This window comes from Saccoglossus kowalevskii, chromosome 9, assembly GCF_978046115.1.
Source record: "Saccoglossus kowalevskii chromosome 9, keSacKowa6.1, whole genome shotgun sequence".
Taxonomy (NCBI): domain Eukaryota; kingdom Metazoa; phylum Hemichordata; class Enteropneusta; family Harrimaniidae; genus Saccoglossus; species Saccoglossus kowalevskii.
The window spans coordinates 12,414,135-12,437,875 of NC_140649.1; the positions used below are offsets into that span (position 1 = coordinate 12,414,135).

Sequence of the window (23,741 nt, forward strand, 5' to 3'; positions counted from 1 at the left end):
ACAACTTGTCTCTTATTTAGTTTTATGCTGCATTCATTTTATTATCACGTGTGCGCCAGCTGACTGTGGTTCTGTGCCATACACTGCAATACTGCAGAATTTCATTGCTCAAGTAGGAGCCAATTCTATACTCACCTTTCTCTGTGTAACCATCCAATGAGTGGGAATTCAAGGTGAGCAGCAAACAACCCTAAGTCTTTAAGTTTTCCAGCACCGAGTAGTTTTCTAGCATGCCTAGTGATGATGGTGTCTAAGAAGAATTCATCTACTGCTGCACCAGTGTCTTTGCGAGGACTTCTGAAATGAAATGTGGAGCATAATTGCTTCAACCTTACTATAATCATAATTCTTGAGTTTGAGTGTGAAAACGTAGCAATTTATATTCTGGGATTTATATGCCACAGACTCAATAGCCAAGTTTCATTCACTATTAAATGTATGCAACTTTTTACTGTCACTGCCACATTGGACACCAAAACAGCAGCATGGCTGTCTGTAGCTGACTAGTTTGCAATGCATGTCTCAAGATTATTACAAGATTAGAACCACTCAGATCAAATCATTTTTACGACAGTGTGCCATTTGAATAATTGCATATGGTACACTAGTAAAACAAATTTGTTGGAAGAGAAATTAAGAACGAGATGATCAATCTAACATGTTTATAAAACATAATAATATAGCATTATATTCATGTATTGGGAAATACAATGGATTGAAAACAACACTATTTACTCTTAGACTAGTGTTATGCCGCACACGAGACACTCACCAGCAATTGTGGACAGACACACAAGACCATCAGCACGTACATTTTGTTTAATAATTTTTTGGGATAATTTTGCCATTTGTCATACTACAATTTATTTGATTCAATGAAATAGATTGAAAGGGAATCACATCTTCTATTGATATTCAATGTGTTCTTATATATTAGTTTGATATCTACTGTTGATTTGATCCAACTTGTTCCTAACAATGTAGAGACGTGCACAGAAAACCAGTCAGCAACTTAGCTGGCAATGTTGCTGTGTTGGTATCTGAAACAATATGACAGTGATATTAACCTTGATTTGAGATCAGTAAGGGTTTTTAGTTTCATTGCAACTAAATAATTGCAATGTACAACACAAACCTTTTAAAATCTATTTATACAACTTACTTCCTATCTGGCACTTGCTTTGGTTGAGTCATAGATCGTGATTTTTCTGGTCCACTTGGATACGGTACACTGGTATAACTACTACTTCTAACTCTCTGTGCAGCCGATGACGGACTAAATGGGAATGCTGATACGTTGTCTCCTTTTGGTGAGGTGGCAGCCATTGGGAATATACCCGGTGAGTTTATGGGTGCCGGCGTTCTTGGGGAAGACTCTGGATCATTTGGTCCAATAGCTCGAAGGAAGCGTACAAGGTCTTTACAGAGTTCCCATTTACCAAGGTCTAATGCTGTGTCAAGTAACTGAGTGGCATGCTGCAATAACAATAATACGTTATCACATGATCTGAAGTCAATGCAAATGTACCTGATTGGCCGTCCTGCCACCTAACAGTAAAACCATTCAAAGAACAGCTTGTCTGATTGTGCCTTGTCTATATGATTTGACACAATTGTGAAAGATGCTTTCACATTACGTCTATTCATGAACAACATTTATACCAGATCCAGTTTGCATGTATTCTGAAAACCTCAATGACACATCAAGATTGTTAAGCTCATTACTGTATGACTATTCTCTTCCAGCTGGGACTTAAGTGTTTTCAGGTGTTGCCAAAATTCAGTTTTGTATCACGTAAATTACAGAGGTGTGTCTATGGTCAATAATGTTTTACTGATGCAGCATACCATAAATGCAATTATTGGGTTAATTTTATTAGAGATGAATTTCTAAATACCATATATCAAAATATAAGAAAGTTGCTAAAACATGGAATTGCAGCCACTGACCATTATATGACATAATTAATTACATTTGTCCATGTCATATACTGTAAACAACTGAATTATGCAGTGACAATTTTCCTGTGCTTTGTCAAAGTGGGCAGTCAACAGTAAAAATATGAGACAGCAAATAGTTATAATAATATATAATAATTGCATCATCATGTACTCACATGTCTACTCAGTTTTGGTAGTTCTAAATTCTGTAATATGATGAGATAAGAAGCAGCTGTATCTAATGCCTCAGTTCTTAGACATTCCTAAAACAGATAAGAAGACAGAAAATTAGCCATGGTAAAAAAAAAAAAGTACTATGAAAAAACAACACAGCAGGAAAAGTTCTGGAGTTGGTGGCTGGATTTAGAAGTAGGGGGCCAAAATATGAAACTTTTTTTATACAATTGAATATTAAAAATGCAAAGTAAAGTAAAGCAGACAGCTACTTAGCTGGCAGTTACCTCTTAACAAACAAGCAGCCTATCGGCTGAGATAGCTCCGCTGTTAGCAATGCACATTTCAATTAAAGAACTGAAGACATCATTAGAAAATGAACAATATGAATAGTATCAAAGCAATCGGACTTACAGTTTTTAACAAGAAGTCGAAAATATCACTTTTTACCAAAAATTACAAAAATATTCACCAAAATAAATTAATTAGAGAATTGAAGACATCATCACAAAACGAACAAATCTGAGAGAGGTCCACATGTAGTACCTATATATGTAATATCAAAGCAATCGGACTTACAGTTTTCAACAAGAAGTCGAAAATATCACTTTTTACCAAAAATGACAAAAATATTCACCAAAATTAGAGAATTGAAGATATCATCACAAAATGAACAAATCTGAGAGAGGTCCACATGTAGTACCTATATATGTAATATCAAAGCAATCGGACTTGCGGTTTTTAACAAGAAGTCAAAAATATCACTTTTTACCAAAAATGACAAAAATATTCACCAAAATTAGAGAATTGAAGATATCATCATGAAATAAACAAATCTGAGAGAGGTCCACATGTAGTACCTATATATGTAGTATCAAAGCAATTGGACTTGCGGTTTTTAACAAGAAGTCGAAAATATCACTTTTCACCAAAAAATGACAAAAATATTCACCAAAAATAGAGAATTAAAGATATCATTACAAAATGAACAAATCTGAGAGAGGTCCACATGTAGTACCTATATATGTAATATCAAAGCATTTGCACTTGCGTTTTTTTACAAGAAGTCGAAAATATCAGTTTTTACCAAAAATGACAAAAATATTCACCAAAATTAGAGAATTAAAGATATCATTACAAAATGAACAAATCTGAGAGAGGTCCACATGTAGTACCTATATATGTAATATCAAAGCAATTGCACTTGTGGTTTTTAACAAGAAGTCGAAAATATCAGTTTTTACCAAAAATGACAAAAATATTCACCAAAATTAGAGAATTAAAGATATCATTACAAAATGAACAAATCTGAGAGAGGTCCACATGTAGTACCTATATATGTAATATCAAAGCAATTGCACTTGTGGTTTTTAACAAGAAGTCGAATATATCAGTTTTTACCAAAAATGACAAAAATATTCACCAAAATTAGAGAATTGAAGATATCATCACGAAATGAACAAATCTGAGAGAGGTCCACATGTAGTACCTATATATGTAATATCAAAGCAATTGCACTTGCGGTTTTTAACAAGAAGTCGAAAATATCAGTTTTTACCAAAAATGACAAAAATATTCACCAAAATTAGAGAATTAAAGATATCAACATGAAATGAACAAACCTAAGAGAGGTCTACCCAAGGTACATATACACCAAGTATCAAAGCATTTAGGCTTGTAGTTTTCAAGAAGAAGTCGAAAAAGTAAAACATTGACACGGACGCCGACGGACGACGACGACGACGACGACAACGGACAATCACTCATATGATAAGCTCCGCTCGACAAAGTTGACAGCGGAGCTAAAAAAAAGTATATATAATATTATATGTATCATAATTACTCATTTTTAATTAATAAATATGGATATCTTGGTTACAGAAGTTCAGGCCACACATTTCAGAGAGAAGTACAAAGTTATTACAGTTGTTATGACAAAACTGAATTCTAATGTTGTAACTAATGTTCACCTACTTCAATAATGGGTTATTTAATTGACTAGTGAATTTTTAAACACTCCTCCAATTGTTACTAGTTTTGTAACATTGAAGACAAAACATAATCAAGGTGCTGCCTAAATAGAACACCCTCATTCAATGTGATCAAAGTTTCAGCCAACGTCTTAAATATAAATACTGTCAGTGTCAAACAAACTGGTCAAGACTTTCACAATTTGTTTCTGAACCATGTGAATTGTCATCCTTTCTTGGTTTTGTAATGGCAAGTGAACTATCTCTGTACTCGTCAATGTTGTTGACTTTGTTAGCATCCAGCCAACAGTTGCCAACAATGTTTCAAAACCAATGAAAATCACTTAGAATAATCACTCACAAGTTAGAAACCAATTTACAGACACATATAAACATTTGAGACAATATTTACATTACAAGTTTTATTGTAATTGTTGGTTATTGGTGGTGAGTGGCAGAAAGATGATGATGAAAAATAACACATACCAGAAATAGATCTTTGGGGTTGCCAACAACAGAGAAGAGATATGGCCAGAGAGCTATCTCAGTCTTCCTAGCGCAATGCACAACAGTTTGTAGGAATTCTGGGAACTCATTGATGAACGCCACAACTCTTGGAAGTAAGGCATCTATGAAGAAACAAAATATTAACAAATTTTTAGTGATCATCGACTTGTAAATACATATCAAACCAAGTGTTTAAGTCGCAATCATTATACATGTAGTCTTTTGCTTCACCTAATAATGAACGATAACAATCCAAAGTTTAATACTAAATGTTTAATAGTGATCTAGTAAGAATAAACATGTACTCCAGTTTGAGGCAGATCATAAGTATTCAACCTAAAAATATGTGTTTTGAGAAAAACTTGATAAAAAGATGCCAAAATTTACACTTTTGAAAAAAGCCAGTGATAGGATTGTGGGGTGGGTAGTCAATTCCATTTTGAGTGGTCAAAATACCCATGGGTGAAATGTCTGGCTTAACAAAACCCATAGCCAAAACGTGTGTCCTCTGAAAAGACTACACTGACCACTCCCAAGTAATAAATATACGACTTGAATTGCTGGAAACAGATTTATACCTGGTATTGGTTCTGATGCAGTAGCCTCTTCCTCCAAGACTTCATGCAGCATGAGTTCCAAGACATGAGAGAAATACGGTAATGACGTACAGCTCCTGGCAATCTCTAAAGCATGGAATCCAAGACTACAAAACAAACACAAAATTGTACGAAATGATGAACTGTGAAGGAGTATGGCAAGTATGGGTACTGGCAGTGACATGAATCAGATAGTACATCAGAATTGGTGTAACATTGAGAGCAGCTAAGTTATCTCACACATATATGAATATTTACAATATTTGTTTACAATATTCAAACTTGCGCTACATCAATAACTATGGTACACCCAACATACTGTAAAATGCATTGATTATTCACTAGCTTTTAAATTTGGTATTTTCACTGAAATTATTTAAATCTATGTGAACATGTACAAGTACAGTGAATACATGAGATTGACGGTCTGATTACTAAGACAAGATGAATACTAATATCTGTACTTACTTTCTGCGTAAAAGTTGCCTGAGAATATGATGGAGATAAATCTGAGTCTGTAAAACATAGAATAAGTGGTTACCATGGAGACACACACTGACTGACAAGCACAATCAAAATGCATGGGAACGCATCTCCTGTACTAGCTTGGCACACCCAATACAACTGCTTTATAAATTGCGCCCTCTAGCGGCGAAGCATTTCTATGAGATGAATGGGTGACAGGAAAGCCCCTGAAAGCATCGATATCGTTTTGATCTGTTGTCGGTCATCTATGAAGATTACGTTTTTAAGAGATTTTACTATAACGTAGATGACAAACACAACCAAACACAATTGTTGATTTGAGCGGCATAGCTTTCACCCAAATAACTGTCACAGTTTGACAACCCATCACTTGAGGGCGCAATTATAAAGTCACAATTGAACATTTATAATTCAACACATACTAAACCTTAACAATAACGGTTCATCACATTGAAACAAGTCCAATACTTTGACACATCTCAAAACATAATTGCAGTATACTCACAGTTCTTTCTAGAACACAGTACGGAAGTCCTTGTTGACAAGAAAGACCAGTACCTGGTGACGTTGGATCATAAGCCAGGACATCGTTGGCGGCACCCAACACAACAGCATCTGCAAATAGTACAGCTAAAACAAAATATACATAAAGTTAAGAGTTTTTTTACTACAGTAACAATTACTTGTGTAGAACAATGAAAATACAGATGAATTGAGTCATTTAATATAACATACACAGAAATCCAGTCAAAGAATAATGTAAGAATATTTGAAATTTTTAAATTGAGATAAAATAACTGCTACTTTTCTGAGGGGACACAAAAGCTTTATCTCCATGTTATCCAGAAAGCAAGGTGAAAAAATACAGCTACATGTCTTAAGGAAACCATTTTTACATAAATCACTATAACTAAAGTTTAATAGCAGAGTAATAGTAAGAATAGATTAAATTTATTCTGTAGGGGAGATACTAAGTATTATTTTCTTGATGCAATGAACTCGTAATAATCTAAGCTAGAGGGATCTCACCTTTAAAAACATTCACCTAATCATCAACCCGAAAACACTACTACACACTTAAATATTCCACGAGAGGGCATTTTAATTCTTACCACTCACCCAAAGGGTTTATGTGCATGTTTAATCATTAACCCAAAGGCACTACTACACACTTAAAATCATTCAGCTAGAAGGTATTTTTGTTCTTCATTTTTAGCACTCACCTAGAGGGTAAATTTGTAATTTAAATGGTAGCATTATTCTCTTGGCAAGAAAACTATGGGGTTGATCTTCCTTTGTAGGAAACAGGGGCAGCCAGACCTGGGAGATAAAGAAAAGCGTTTCAGAATCAAGAACAGAATAATTATTTTCATTCTGCAAAACATTGCTTCAATTTGACATGTGGCTATACAGTCCTTGTTGACATAAAATTGATCCTATACACTGTGTGATATGGAAAGCGTGAAATATTAAAGCATACCTTCATACCGACGGCACCACAACCTAACCAGAGTGCTTCCATAAGATGGGGTTTCTCACTGCTACTGCCAACTGGAGCCCACATGTTCTCAACAGATGAGGCCAAGACAACAGGTGCCAAGAAGGGAAGCTGACAATACAGAAATCAATAATACAATATAGTGACACTATATGCAGTAAAGAATAGTACTTTTGTGGGGGGAAAAACATTATGAATCATAGAAGAATATGTCACCATTGCAATAATGAACCATTTAAGACAGATATAAAGCAAAGTATTTGCATTTCTATGTCATAATGAGTTTAATGCATTAAAGATAGATAGAAAATAAGTCTGCAAGGACAAATATATACGTTTATCATATCAAGTTTGGACCATAATATTGAAAGGAGTACTTAAAATAAGTACCAGTAGACATTCTTTATTTGGCAATGACAATTCATCAGTAGTATATCAATGGGTGAGAGTTGCTGTACTACTGATAATACAAATAAATTTTATTTATTTTTTAGGGTTGTAGTGTGAAATTCTTCATATATATTTACAAATTATTTATCCATGCAAACAACCACTGGTAAGGAGTACCCGTCTACCCACATTTACTACCTATAATATATCAAGGTGTTTAAAGCACCAATCGTTGTGTAGCGTGCATTTATATTTTATCTAAACATATGATATGAACTGGATGCGGGCATATGGGACCCATATCGAACACGAAGCATAGAAACGACTGTAACAATTTAGGTCACATGGCACTGTCTCATAGGGATCTCTCTGTTCAGGCACTTACCTCCTGAGGTCCTTTCCTGTTCTCTGTATGTGAAGGACATGATCTATCTCTTTGTAGCATCAGTAATCTGCCGGCTACATTGACAATCAGACTCTCAGCGTCTCGACTTCTTGTCAGTGCTTTGTTTGATGCTATTTGCATAATAAGATATTGATTGTCAACATATTGTAAAACAAGCAACCTATCGGCTGAGACAGCTCCGCTGTTAGAAATGCACATTTCAATTAAAGAACTGAAGACATCATCAGAAAATGAACAATATGTATAGTATCAAAGCAATCGGACTTACAGTTTTTAACAAGAAGTCGAAAATATCACTTTCTACCAAAAATGACCAAAATATTCACCAAAATTAGAGAATTGAAGATATCATCACGAAATGAACAAATCTGAGAAAGGTCTACATGTAGTATCTATATATGTAATATCAAAGCAATTGAACTTTTGGTTTTTAACAAGAAGTCGAAAATATCACTTTTTACCAAATATGACAAAAATATTCACCAAAATTATAGAATCCAAGATCCATAGACAGAAATACACTGAATTACTTATGTAGTGAACCAATATTTTACATGAATTATGTTTCATTTGTTTTCTAAAATGCTTTTAATTTTTTAAATTGTCATAAAATTTGTGCATTTATTTTGATTTTTCATAAATTTTAGACAAAAAATATGAAAAAAACTGTGCCTCAAACTTTAACTCAAACAACGTATTTTTGTTTTTGAGCCTTCCAAAAATGTGAAAATCACACCAACAAAATGCAGCTAATCACCTACAGGAGAGATTGCATGTAACTCACCTGTTTCTGATCTTAATGACGTCAAAGTTAATGATATAAGGGACGATGGGTGAGGTACAAAGTTAGCTAAAGAGAGATCTTGTATCCGTGTCAATACTGCACAAGGATCTATGAAAAACAAATCAGAAACATTAGTGATCTTCATCTATTTATGTAGAATCAAAGCAGTTTTGAAGGTAAAAATGAAAATTAAGTACATTTGTACATAGATCAGAATCAAAATTTACCAGATTGGAAGACAAATGTAAGTTTTAATCAGAATACAATCACAGACATATTTTGACAACCAAATTGTGCAATTTATGAGGTTTGTGGGCATTTAAAGTAGCACAATAATAACAATTTTTGTGGCAGGGATACCAAAATAAAAAAAAAACTTTTCCTACAGGGGGAAAAAAGGGTAAAAATTACTAGATATAAGAAGATAAGATATACTTTTAATATTTTTACCCAATTGGCTCACATTTAAAAAGAAAAAGATATCCCCAAAACAAAGTAATGCAATAAATACTGATCTGAAGATTAATGAGATTATCTCCATTTCAGGGACAAGTACCTCACTGTAGATTGGCAGAAGAAAAATGTTTTGAATGCAGTAGGAAAAACACAGTATAAATTGATTGTTCTGTTATAGTAGTTTACAATGAGGTACTGTGATTCAACACGGCATATTGTGAGACACCATGACATATTTCCCTCTTGTATATCCCCCAAAGTATTCGGTGATGTTTTGAATCAAAGGGAAATTTAAATGTACTGGTAATTGATAATGACACCGGGGCAGCCAAGTAATTTTTCCCAGTACATAATGCAAAAAATTACTTTTGTGTCTTAACGAATTAATGACTGAATTGTACAAGACAGATTTTCTTTATTCTATATTAACACATGGTTATCACCACACATCAATGATACATATGAGAAATTGGTGTTAATATACAATGCTTTGAACACCACACTATCCAAGTTTTACTTATACTTACATGGTTCATCCAATGTTCTTTCTATTTGGCAATTGGTGAAGTTAAAAAGACAATTTGAGATCATTTCATAAATTTGCCAAAATGGATGTTAGATCATGCAAAATAAAACCCTTATTACCTTGCATTTTTTTTTACCATATGACCGATATTAAACCCGTTTAAACCCATACACTGAACAAGCAAATAAAAAAGAAATCATGATTCCTGAATCTGAAACTGCACTCAACAGAAGTTATTTTTGGTAGTTGAAAATTTGAGGTCTATACAATTTTGTCAGCTCAATTTGATGCTATCATTTAGACAGTACATAGACCTGTTTCTATGCAATTTGAAACCTTGTTTTGCGATTTGAAATATTTTTGTCGAGTATGACAGTTTTCAGTTATTACTTTAGTGGCCACCGTTATATTGACAGTGTGGATTGACACGAGACACACTCAATATTATGTAGACAAGCAGAAAAGGAAGAAGCTGTCAGTCCACATGATTGGAACTATGAGACATCATTATGAATGTCTTTAAATTAAAATTTGTTTTGTTTTGTTTTTTCTTTTGAAATTTCAATTCATTTGTAAACATGCTATGAGTTTACTCTGACAAAAGGATGCTAATTTTAAACATAATCTAGTTCAGGACAAAAAATATAATATCTGTAACACTGATCAAACTTTATTCGAATAACTTTACACCTTGCATGCATCGTTAGCTTTCCACTTATTCCATGTATAAATCACCTGTTCTAATCTCCTTTGAAGTTGAAATAGTTTGGATCATATCATTACAGCAGTCTTACACAGTGAAACAATAACACACTAAATACTGACTTAATAATTCATACCAATTTTTCACCACATTTAGTAGTTAAAACAAGAGGCAATACAAAATGCTTTTTATAAAAGTCCCTTAAATACTAGTCTATATCTCAAGCAGTTAAACTATGAGAACCTTACATTAGGATTTGAATTTTAAGTAAAATCAAAACATTATTGCGATAAAAGACAAAGCAAGCGACAGACATCAAGCATACAATATAGAGTTGACATGCAGTAAACCAATTGTTATATTGAGAGAATAATTCATTGTAATCACATGCAAACATGCAGTTCACATGCACAGGATGCAAATACATGCAAATAATCAAACACTGAGGAGATGGATGAATAAATACATGAAAACAAAAAACGAAATAGAAGGCAAAATAAAGAAATAAGGAAACTAAAAGCAAAACTGCCCAAAAAATAGAGCTAATAAATGGTAAGGGAAAGCAACAGGTAGGTTTCAGAACAGTTCAAAACAGAATAAAAGAAGGTTCATCCAGAGAAATAAAAAATAAATTGAAGTACAAGTGAGCAAAAAAAATAGGTTTAGTTCAGCAAAGGCATGTTTGCAATTCAAATTAATTCAATTATAATGAAAAAATCAACTATAGACTTTGATATCCATATAATCATATTAAAGTTATAGATTGTACTTAATCAAGTAAGGTACACATAATAATGTGAAATAATCAACATTTTAGGCACTTCACATATTGGAGGAAATGCTTGTAAGAGTTGTGTGATTTTCAATAAATTTAATGATTTTGAAGTGAATGTACCAAATTTATTATAGCTTCTAAATAGTATTGTTTTCAATTGACATCGCTAAGCATTACATAACAGGATTAATTATTCAATAATTCTGACGCAGACACTGTGAGAATTAGAATCAGAAGTAAACTTGTTATTCTGTCACAAAACAGTTGTGACAATCACCACACTTTATCTACAATACTGACATATTAATTTTTAATGAAAACAATAGAAATATTTGACAAAAGTTCAAAGGTTTTTTTTTTATTTTCACAGCAAACAAGAATATTTTTAACAGGACTACTTTCTGGATGGTGTTAAAAGTTGACTTTAAGGTTAAAAGTTATATCAAAGGTATGTAAAGCAGATTTTGAGCAAAAATGTTGTGTGGAAGGTGACAAAAGTTGAAATGAGTTTAACAGTTGAAGGCAGTTGTTTTCTATCAACATCTCTTTGAACAGAACTATTTTGTGGACGGAAACAGAAATTGACAATGGTTATCAATGGCAGTGTCATCACTTACTTGGCTTGGTGTCCTTTCTCTCAATTTCGTACAACGTCACGTGATAGTCAACACAAAACACAATCAGAATATCCCGGAACACGTTGACCAGCAAAACTTGGTAAGGTACTTTAGTGATATTAGCAAAGGCATTGTCCAGGTTGCTAACTCTGGGATACAACCGAATCTGCGAATCAAAAAATGATGATAATCATCACGTCAGATGACCTTGAAAAGATGAATAAAAAAACCATCAAAGATGATATAAATATTAAGAATCTAGGTGAAATAATTGTACCGATGATATTTTGAAGAGTGAATGAGCTCCATGTAAACATCCATCCTTATTGAAGTGATATCTAAAAGTTCTTTTATAAACTAACATTTTTCATATAATGATAAGTTTGTGACAGTTTTTTTTACTGCCAACTTTCAAAATTTAAAAAGTGTAAGGCTGCTATATATAACATGGACAAAATGGAACAGAGCAGAATTTATTTATATGTATTTAAGTATTAAATGCTGTAATACTAATACAATGTGTTTGAAACAGACAAGAGTACATAGGATACTGCACATGTTGGAACTAGCAATAGGTTAAATTAGGTTAAATTAGGCAATAGGTTAAAAAGTTAAATTTTTTTTACAAACACTACTCCCGAACATTTTCTGTGCATGGTTGCTACTCTATCCAGGGTATTGGCCACAAAACGAAGGTTATAGGGTATAACAGAACTCTCAATACTGCAATGAAAAACTCTGAATACTGCAATGAAGAACTCTGAATACTGCAATGAAGAACTCTGAATACTGCAATGAAGAACTCTGAATACTGCAATGAAGAACTCTGAATACTGCAATGAAGAACTCTGAATACTGCAATGAAGAACTCTGAATACTGCAATGAAGAACTCTGAATACTGCAATGAAGAACTCTGAATACTGCAATGAAGAACTCTGAATACTGCAATGAAAAGAGACCATAGAAGCAAACACCTGACACAGATCACTTACCTCGTCTCTGTGATCATTTAAATTATAACACCCAGCAATAATGAAATCTCTCCACCAACACAGTCCACCGTTAACTACCATGTCCCGTTCCTGATTTTCATTCCCAAATAACTTCCATCTTCGTGTAAATAATGCATAATGTGCCAGACCAGTTTTACCAGATACAGCTACGCAGTGCCCAGTCCTATCCACTGCTGCAAACTATGCAAACAGATCTGACTATGTTTACATACATGATATTGTAAACTCCATGTGACATTGACAAATTATTATAATTCACATTAAATATCAAATTACATCACTCTATTCTGTACATGAATAAATTTTCACTGCTAGAAAGTTTCCTGATTTGATGAATCAAAGTTGCACTCTGAGATCATTTCTAAAAGTTTTTTTGAGCGAAATATGATATGAACATAGATAAATTGTGATAACAATTTAATGATTCTTGCCTTTTTTCAGAATTACCACCAATTACAGAAATTCATAACAGAAGCAAACTTTTGTGAATTCGTGCCAGTTTAATAGAAAACTACTCAAAGTGTTTGCAAATAAAATGCAAACACACAATCATATATTAGGCCAAATTGAACAACAACATGTGGATGATCTAAAAATCCATGAAATTTTAATATTTACTGCATATTTTCACATAATTCATGCAAACTTGGATTATCAAATACTTCACATAAAAGACCTAACTACATTATACTAGGTAGCGAACGAGTGCAACTGTAAGAATATTTTAGACGAGGACAAAGTTTATCTCAAGAAATTAAGATGGTTTACATAAGTGTGATTGTAAGCTTACCCGTACTGGCCAATTGGTTGCCAAGTAACTGTGCGGTAACTGGATGATCTGCCACTGTTTGTTTCCAACAAGTATACTTGGACCCTGAGATGCTGGACCTGTACACATAAAGCAAAGAGAAGATATAAAGTAATTTCACAACTTAGTATAAATTGGTTCAGGTTTGACGTTTGTTATTAGTCACACAATTATATTATTTGTTTTAGTTGATCAAGGAATAGCCATCACATGATTTTTCTGTACCATCAAATCAACAATTTTGTTTTGTTGTGTAATAATAACTAAAATCTATCACACCATTGCCATGAACCACTACTTTTTAGTTCAAGAAAGAACGGAATCTGGAAAATTTGGAGTAGCTTAACATGCAACTAGGTATGCTTGGCCTGTTACCATAAGGCCATGAACCTACAAAGACCTACATGTTGCAGATATTCAACAATCTTCAAAGTTCAATGTTCAACACAGAGGGCGCAAATCAGTTATTTATTCAGTACAAAACATTCAATATACACTGTACTTCCATGCTAGAACAAACAGCAGCATCAGTCAGACCAGCCACCAATGTTGAAAAGTCTGTTTTCTCACCTATAGATTTAAGTACAGGAGGTATTTCTCTAACAGGACTGCCACCAGATGCAATCTCTTGAGTGTTGGTCTTGAGTATGGTGTCACCGGTATTGAGGTATAATCTATCTTCCCCTTGCAAAAATAAGTGCTCATGGTTACTCTGTCAACACAGAAAGATAGAGTTCAAGTTCATTGTCTAAGCATCATTACATTGTTGTATAATATTTAATAAGACTTAACCCCTTGGAAGTACATTGTAATTATAGGGTCTCAGAGGCAGGATATTTTGGGATAAAACCACTGGGATGATAGTGGTGTATTAACCCTAGTGGTCATTAACCCTAATCTTGTCAGCCCTATATACTTTTTACATGGACCACATAAATCCACAATCTTATATGTGATAATAAATTGAAGTCATACGCAAGATTTAACATATACTTTAACAGTAGCTCTATTAGAAGCTGATACAGTCACAACTCCAACAGTGCATGTAGACGAACAAAAGCATTTATTGCATCATAGTCCCTCTATGATAGAGAGACTGTGATTGTATGCTGGATCATTCAAATGCAACTTATCGTGACCATAGACAGATCTCTATCATAAACATATTACCGGTAAGTGTATACGATATTAAAAAAACAAATAGTGTACCCTTGAACTTCATATAAAGTGCATCAGTGAAACATTCATGCCAACAACAATAATACCTGTTGCAGAGTCAATGATTATATTTTGAGAGCAATCAGTAAAACACACCTAATATAGTAATTACCGATACTTACAATGCATGGATTAACTGTCAGTGAACTCTTCACAAACTGCAACTGTATTAAACCGCCAGGAGACACCACCGACTTTCTCTTGCCATTACTGGATAGTTTAGGTGTTGTTGTTACCCACAGATGATAGCCCTCCATGCCCCATTCCTTTACAGAAAACACACAATAATTCCTGGTTATTGGGGCTACATGTTTGTTTAGGGTTACAGATTTAGGAAACGATAATTTGTTCTCAGTGAAAAGCTAAATTTATCAAATGCAATTTTTGTACACAGCAAATCACAAGTTACATTTTGTTTTTATTTTAATATTGTCAGTTTGTTCGTTCTTGTTATGTGACTTTTCAATATTGACAAAAGTGTTGTGTCTAATAAATAATGATAATGCCCTGGATATCATGGCCAGTAAAATTTATTGTTAAAAAACTTTTAATTAGTTCATATTCAGTCAGAATTACAGTATACTGTAAAATACTTTATTTTTGCTTGGAATCTATTTTCGCTATTTACACTGAAGAAATGATTCAGTGAGAATAAGATACAGCGAATATACCCTATCCTATATTTTACATTCAACTGGTCAAACATCAGTGAAAATAAATTCCATACAAAAAAAACACCAAAAAGTCTTTTCAGCGAAAATTAATTCCAGCTAAAATAAAGTATATTACAGTAATCTTTAAACGACACTAGTAGATAGATATAGTAAAATGTACAACAACCAGGTCATCAATGAATTTTTATTTTTTGATGTCAAATCAAATCATAAAATTATTATTTCTATTGCATAAATTAAGCTTATAAAATAAACGCTTTTACGAACACATGAAGACGACTAAATATTTTCAAATAAAAAAATTCAAAAGTACAATCAACTTTGGCTTTAACTTGAATTTACTGAAGGCTTGACTGGCTGTCATTGAAGCAATTGACCACACCCATGAATCAACACAACACAGGTACACAGTGTGTGAGTAAGCAATACTATAGTCAGAACAAACAACTTACCATTGACTTTATTTGTAAAGGATTATCCCTGAAAGCATCTTGAGAAAAGCTGGAAATAAAACATGAAATTATATCAATATCTAGACAAGCTAAGGTTATTATTATTATTAGAATCATAAACATATATGTGTTTCATATCTTTGGTGTTGTGCATGTAATATTTTCAATATCTTCCAACCATGACCTTACATACATGTATATGCAGAAACATGCATGTTTCCTTACTCTCACCATATGATTTGTCTTACAAGTAATATCTCTGCTGTCTTTGTAGTGTCTTCCTCAAAACAAAGTTGATCACGTTCTGCGCGGTGAGATATTAACTATTTGCCATGGTTGTTATTAATTAGTGTTCAAACAATTTTCTTGCCATATCACAACCATGGTAGTTTATTTCGTTATTACCATGGCAACAATTACAATTGTTATCATCTTGTTACGAATCTCATGGAAGTCAACCCATGGACTTTACACAAGTACATTTTTTATCACAGCAATTGACCTGAAGTCAAATAAAAAAGCATTTTCTACCAGAGAATTGAAGATATCATTACAAAAAGAACAAATCTGACAAAGATCCACCCAAGGAACATAAAAAAAGTACATACAAAGTATCAAAGGAATTGGCATGATAGTATTTTTCAAGATAAAATAAAAACCAGAATTAACAACATAGTTTAAATTCTGGTGACCTTGTCTTTTGTTATATAATATTATTCCCTTTATCATAGTTATCATTACTGTTGACATACGTCACAAATCTTAGATGCTACACAGTCACAGTCACATGGCATTTTAAAAATAATTTGGAAAAATAGTTTGTTGTAATGACAAAGCACCAGTAACCATTTTAATAACCCATGTACCCATTATATTACATGCGATGGTAAATCAACACAAAAATGCTAATCTTATGTAACATCTATATGTCACCTCATTGGAAATTTTCAAAGGCTATTGCTAACAAAGAAGTCAGACTAGATCTAATTTAATGTCTGAATGTGAAATACCGAGTACCCACACCTTTACTTTGATACATGCAGATAAATTGAAAATATGGTATCATAACAGCAATTATTATAAAATTACACATGCTACCCTCAATTATCCATGGTAACAAAAACATTATTTTTTCCACTAGAAAATCAGACAAATTTCAAATCAGTGAAATGTCCCTTTTTTTGTATTCACGTCATTTTCAAAATGAACAACTATATAGTTGCCACCAATCAGCATCTCTCCTCTAAGTCACATGCTGAGGCATTCCCATGCATATTAATCATAGCTGATTAATCATATTAATCAGACCTCCCAGTTTTCACTTCAAAAGTTTACTATGTTTACCTTTCTTTGGATACAGAGAAATTTTTAGCAGCCTGAAGCCTTGGAAAGAAATAAAGCAAAAAAAAACAACAAAATGGCAGTGTGCAAGGAATACTAACGAGTTTGAATCTAGAGCTATATTGTACATGACTGCAAACAGCATATACCAGTATACAATATCACACATGTCAGAGATATTCTGAAAGTGGTTTGTAACTTTTCAGGCACCTCCCACAGACAACTCAAAATTTAATACACCATATTTGCTTTATTAGTGCATTTCCAATAGAAGCACACATGAACCTAAAGACTGTGTTTATTGGCTTCTCGACTTCAGCGACAAAGACAACTGTTTTACAATGAGATATTACCCAGAACAACAAGAACCTCACTCGGCAGCTCAAGAAAGTTCAGGTAACATTGGATGATTGTTTTTATTGCACCCAAAATGGATTTTATCATTAATAAAAATCTAGTTTGTGTATTAGCTAAATCAGTATATCTCCAAACACGTACATATATAAATAATGATAATTAATAAACAATAAGGCGCATATTACTAATTTTGACCACAAGGGAAAATCTCTGTCATCTAAACACATGCGCTATAGATAGAGCAAATATGGTATCGACTACAAACCCTTTCTAACAATTCACTACAAAAATGTAAAATGCTGAAACAACATAATTGGAATCAGACAAAACGATAGAGACACTTGCACATAAATTTTAATGACTAGTCATAGTTTGTATACTGACTTTGACATTTAAAGCAATTCTACTATGAAGTCACCGACAATATTAGCCAACTTAACATAATCACCCCACTACAAATTGCCATGGAGATGGAAACAGTATTAGAAAAACACCATGGCTAAGATTCTACCACAGAAAAAAAAGGATATGAAATAAATAACTTGCACATCTATTTCTCATATTTGAATGAAATTGGATAACATGTTTGAGTATTTATTTATTTATGTGTGTGTTTTTTTTTACAAAAATGGCCACCAGCTGGCCTTATTTGATAGAATAAAAAAAAAAAATTGCTGTGCATAAGCATACCTACTCATGTATTATATTTGTGCAAATAAAAGAATGAATGAGGATTAAGAAAATGGTATCAATTGATGCAGTTATTTGTATTATCAGTCCTTTTAATATTTACCCAATTTGCATTTGTCACAGATTTAGCTAACATAAATAGGCCAATCATAATTCAGTATTACTGTACATTTTAATCATGTGACAGCAGACTAGCCAATCATAATACTGCAATCTAAATACATTTTAATCATGTGACCCAGACTAGCCAATCATATTACTGCAATCTAGATACATTTTAATCATGTGACCCAGACTAGCCAATCATATTACTGCAATCTAGATACATTTTAATCATGTGACCCAGACTAGCCAATCATATTACTGCAATCTAAATATTTTTTAATCATGTGACCCAGACTAGCCAATCAATCTGTGTACTCACCCATAATCTCCTCCTAATGTACATAATAACTTAGCACCAAATACACTCCATAAAGCCAGACCACCATTCTCCCATCCCATCGCCAGTGAACAACCATCTGGCGTCCACTGTAAAGTGGTCACCACACCCGCTGCATTACACGCATCTTGTGAAACAAAAAATATTAGTTTATCCCAAATGGTAAATGCTAGTACCAGGGCAACATTTTTTGGACTAAATAATAGTGGAATGGATGCATCTTAGCATGTATTAGAGGAGTGAATTCTTACATAGACACATTAACAATACCCCACAATCTGAAAATAATGACTCATCACAACCAAGTATACAGTTTTAGGAGAGAACTGCATTACAAACAAATGTACTCTCTGTCACTGTGTGCAAGACCCTCAGGTTCAAAATCAACAACTTATTTATAAGTATACAGTCATTTATTGAACAGTAAGACGAATAATATATGAAAATACCTGGGTAGTCTGTGTTAGATAATGCCAGTCTGTGTGATACAAGTAAACTACCAGTCACTTCATCCACGGAGTACACAATACCTTGACCACTGGTGATAGGAATAATTTTTTTTATTTTTATAGCTTTTCACTCAAAATATTAGATGAACGTTATCAACACACAGCATGCCAAAAGGCAGGCAGGCGATTATATTGACTGACGTATAGCAGACGTCAATGCAATCCCATATAGCCTGAGCATATACTTTTAAGATTATTATTATACATCCTAAGCCTGCCTATAGTCATTACAGGCAAGAAGTAAACAGTCCCAAATGTCAGCAAAACACATTTTACCAGAATAGTGCCTGTCACAAGCTAGTTACATTGTTGTTGCTGCGTTTGATGTACATGTATATACAAGCAAAATATTTGAATGTGACATATAAGGATTGGATATTTCCCAAATAAGGAAGAACACATCCATACGTTCAGGAAACTATAGTCAGACTAGGAGTGATGTGTACTTACTTTTTACACCCATACGCTATAAGCCGATACTTTTGGTTGATGGCGATACAACTTGCTGTGTTTATTTCTTGTGCCCACACACCATTAACATTCTGCAAAAAAAAAATAAAAAAATATTGTTCATATAAAAATAAAATAGAAGTAAACAAGCACAAAACAATCTCAATATCCGTATTTACTGTATGTAATTATGAAAATGTTGTCTAATGTAACAGCAGAAAAGAGCTTGAATGCTATGTATGGTTGAGCTGCAGCATATACCTGGTACATAAAACAAGGCTTCGCTTTGATTGGTCTGACTGTTAGGTGTTAGGGTTGGATAACCAATCAGGCACAATCTTGCTAGTAGCTTTTCATCAACTTTGTAAACCTACCATCCCTGAATACAACTGTAGCAGGCTATACAGGCATGGCTTTACTAAACATACTGTATTCCCCACTGTCTTACCTGTGGTTCAAATTTAGCTGTTGGCGCTGAGAGAAACCCAGCTCTCCCACCAGCAAAAATCACAGCAAATCCCACTAATAAAGGACTATATTCGATATGATTAAAATATAAACCAAGCTTGTCTAACTGTGTTTCTGTAACAGATAACAAATACAGAAGTTAACATACTGCCTTCTGACACGATTTTTTCCATACATTATTGCTATCTGTGGAGTCCTTCAATAGGCAATGTGACAGGGTTTAACCAATATATGAACCCCACAAATGCAGTTGTTTTATTTTACTTTTACTTACTTTATTCACTTTTTAAAGCTAATCTTACCAAATATTCAGTCTTGTTTTTAATATTTTTTTCTGTCAGGATTTTACCCAAGTATTATCAATAAATTGGTACGAATAATCATGTACAGGTTTTGGCATTGGTTGAACTGTTAGTATATAATATATTATCTCATTAGGGAAGTGATTGAAATCAAACTAGAGGTTTCAGGCCCAGTTTCCCAGGGGAAATTTGAGGAACTCTGTACCATATGCAAAGTTATGCAAGAATATACACGAGTTGAAAATTCAGTGCAGTGCCCTGATTTCTCAAGCAGGCTAGACTAATTGAGAAACAATTGTTTTATTCCAAAAGAATGTAAATTGTTGTAAAATGAGTAAACAAACAAACAAACAAACAAACAAACAAACAAATAAATAAATAAATAAATAAATAAATAAATAAATAAATAAATAAATAAATAAATAAATAAATAAATAAATAAATAAATAAATAAATAAATAAAATGGTTCAATGGTTTTTCATTTAAGAGTATACATGTTATATACATGTAACACTATTATAAATAAGTAACATGCACAGATTTCCACTGAAACCTTATCAGGTCTGCATATTACAAAGCATCATTGAAATCCAGTGACTTATTTGTACTCACGCCTTGATTGTTGTAAGTCTATAGAGAATGGAATAGTATTAATTGATATATTCATTTTAGCATTGACAGATCCATCCCATCGTATCCTTTGTAATATACCCTGCCCAGAAGACACCATCAGTTCATCTTTAAAACATGCCATACTGTAAAACAAAAAGAAATATTACTATTAAGGTCAGCAAAATAAATGACTTTTTTATCCCAGAAATCCAGTCAATGGCCATACACACCCAATTCTAAAAATTAATTTATAAGAAACCAATAGGGAGATCATAAGTACATTGTTGGCGCCTTGCTGCAAATAAGTATTTATAGAAATGCAGTTGAGAAGCCACAGTTGCACTGATATGCCTCTGTGAAATTATACACAGCATCACAATTTATCATGTGTCAACAATTTATTATTACTATTGTGTTTAGGCAGAGACAAGGCTAAAAATGAACCTTCTTGACAATGTACCAAAACCATGGCCACACACTTCCTCTTACTTGTTCTATAAGGCCGTCACACTGTAATATCATAAGTTTACAGTTTTGCCAACCAGCATGCAAAAGTTTGATAACGATAGCTCACTAATCAACACAATCTGCTGCGATAGCATTGCACACAAGTTGTTTAATTAACAGTAACACATAACCCCCCCCCCCAACATGTAACAACAGCAGTGATCAATGGCATTATTTTATCCTTGAATATAAGTAATCAGTTCTTGCCAACCATGCACACAGAACTCAAACTAGCGCAATGGCCTATTTGTGTTGATTCACAAGTTTTCATGTGTAGTGTTATATCTATTTGACATAAACATTTTCCATTTTTTTTTCAAAATAAGGATCAATGCTCAAACATAGCACATTGTTTATTTCATGATTCAATTTCATCCATTCTGACATCGGACAGATGGTGTGTATAGATTGTGTGTGAATTAGTATTTCTAATAAACACACATTGACACATGGCGAACCGATTGGATTGACTTAACTACACGTGTCAAGCATGATTTAAAAAACGATCAAGTGAAATAAGGAACCTTTTGACATGTACATGTACAGGAGCACTTAGATGGGTGTTTAAACTTTTCAGTTTCAATCTGTACCACAGTTGCTCAATCTGTGTACGAACCTTTGAATAATTCAACAAGAAAGCTATCGGAGATGGCATCTTTATTCATAAACACTGGTTGAACGTCTGTAATAGTGCCTGATCCAGATATGATATTTATGCATTTTAATGAGGTCACATGACATGGTCACATGGTCATTAAATATGTTGATCAGTGTGCAATTTCTTCAATACATGTATAACACTGTGTGAATGTCTATCTGCAATTGTGTTCCTGATAAGACCCCCGTACAGATGGACAGCAACCAATATAACCCCCCACCAGCATCGTTATTCGGGGGGGGGGGGGGGTAATTAGCTTTTAATGCAGTGATTTTCTTAAATACACCGTGTAACTGATACTAATTTGGATCAAGACTGAGATAGATATTAAATATCAATCAGTAAAATATTGCGTTAATTGTGTCAAATATTAATTAGAACGTTCATTCATTTATTGGATGCCCCCCTAACCACATCTCCCTACCCAAACACCAGAAGGTGTTGGGACCTATCAATATTTCCTATTTTTATTTTGCTCTAATTTTTAGGAAAGCCGGTATCGCATAGTTTCCAGCTAATTCAGAGCTTGTTTTAGGGTAGGATAATCAACATGGCCACAACCCGAATCAATGTGTGACACAAGCATGATAAACGGGTTACTTGAATGCGCGATATCATATGAAATATACATGGTCATTTTTTCAAAAAAAAAGATGAACACTTTGTTAACATTTATTCCTCAAATAACCTGATTCAAAGAATCATGGTGTCAATAGTGTTTCTTTTAAAAACATACTAATCCAGGGTTACAGGTAGGTGTCAGTCGGAGTTAGCAAGTCAGTGACAACAAAATGAAACTCTGATGAAGATGGCTGTAGAACAATGAGTAGACATCTATCAAGATATACATAAGTGCAATCCCTGCAAATCAATGGCTGAATCTTTATTACTAAAGGTGCACTGTCATATTGATGTGAAAAGTACGTCCTATATCTATAGAAAGGCTTTATACGAATGCATTTCATCCATGGATACAAAATCTACAGAAAAACACTGAATTGCCAGGAGCATAAATCATAAGTAAGATCATAGAAAGCTTTGAAAGGATTTGCATGTGTCATTGAAAAGGCAGACAGTGACAGTCAGAAATAACAGACCTCTCTTAACAAATAACCTCCAAACCAAAGATCAACCAAAATCAGAAATGAATGTCACATATTTTTTTTTTAATTATTTTATATAACTATAAACTCACTGTGGTTTATTTTAGTGTTGAATAAATATTATTATTATACTAGTATTCTGTACAAAAACTAATTTGCCAGAGATGAGGATCAGAAACTATCAACTGAAAACAGTATTTACAGTCAGACTGGGACCTGATGACAGCTGATTTGTGGCCTTTTCTGCCATAATGACGCACAAATCTCATTTGATGCTAGCATGTATGTATATCGCATGTCAGTATA

General features: G+C 33.4%; 1 protein-coding gene across 2 annotated transcripts in view; it reads right to left on the reverse strand.

The window, feature by feature from the left end:
- Positions 1–23,741, reverse strand: part of LOC102802425 (guanine nucleotide exchange factor subunit RIC1-like) — a 44,801-nt gene that overhangs the window by 7,005 nt on the left and 14,055 nt on the right. The window contains exons 5-27 of one of the 2 annotated variants that reach the window (XM_078010021.2): positions 21,168–21,310; positions 20,233–20,366; positions 19,785–19,876; positions 19,275–19,363; positions 18,808–18,952; positions 17,340–17,378; positions 15,996–16,044; positions 14,992–15,135; positions 14,222–14,363; positions 13,634–13,731; positions 12,823–13,023; positions 11,830–11,995; positions 8,753–8,860; positions 7,948–8,078; positions 7,155–7,283; positions 6,898–6,994; positions 6,180–6,304; positions 5,657–5,703; positions 5,171–5,295; positions 4,572–4,714; positions 2,118–2,204; positions 1,163–1,476; positions 136–297 (exon numbers count right to left, since the gene is read on the reverse strand). In XM_078010021.2, the coding sequence (XP_077866147.1) occupies positions 136–297; positions 1,163–1,476; positions 2,118–2,204; positions 4,572–4,714; positions 5,171–5,295; positions 5,657–5,703; positions 6,180–6,304; positions 6,898–6,994; positions 7,155–7,283; positions 7,948–8,078; positions 8,753–8,860; positions 11,830–11,995; positions 12,823–13,023; positions 13,634–13,731; positions 14,222–14,363; positions 14,992–15,135; positions 15,996–16,044; positions 17,340–17,378; positions 18,808–18,952; positions 19,275–19,363; positions 19,785–19,876; positions 20,233–20,366; positions 21,168–21,310 (2,910 nt within the window). The remainder of the gene's footprint in view (positions 1–135; positions 298–1,162; positions 1,477–2,117; positions 2,205–4,571; positions 4,715–5,170; positions 5,296–5,656; positions 5,704–6,179; positions 6,305–6,897; positions 6,995–7,154; positions 7,284–7,947; positions 8,079–8,752; positions 8,861–11,829; positions 11,996–12,822; positions 13,024–13,633; positions 13,732–14,221; positions 14,364–14,991; positions 15,136–15,995; positions 16,045–17,339; positions 17,379–18,807; positions 18,953–19,274; positions 19,364–19,784; positions 19,877–20,232; positions 20,367–21,167; positions 21,311–23,741) is intronic. The other variant, XM_085503165.1, reaches the window with a different exon arrangement.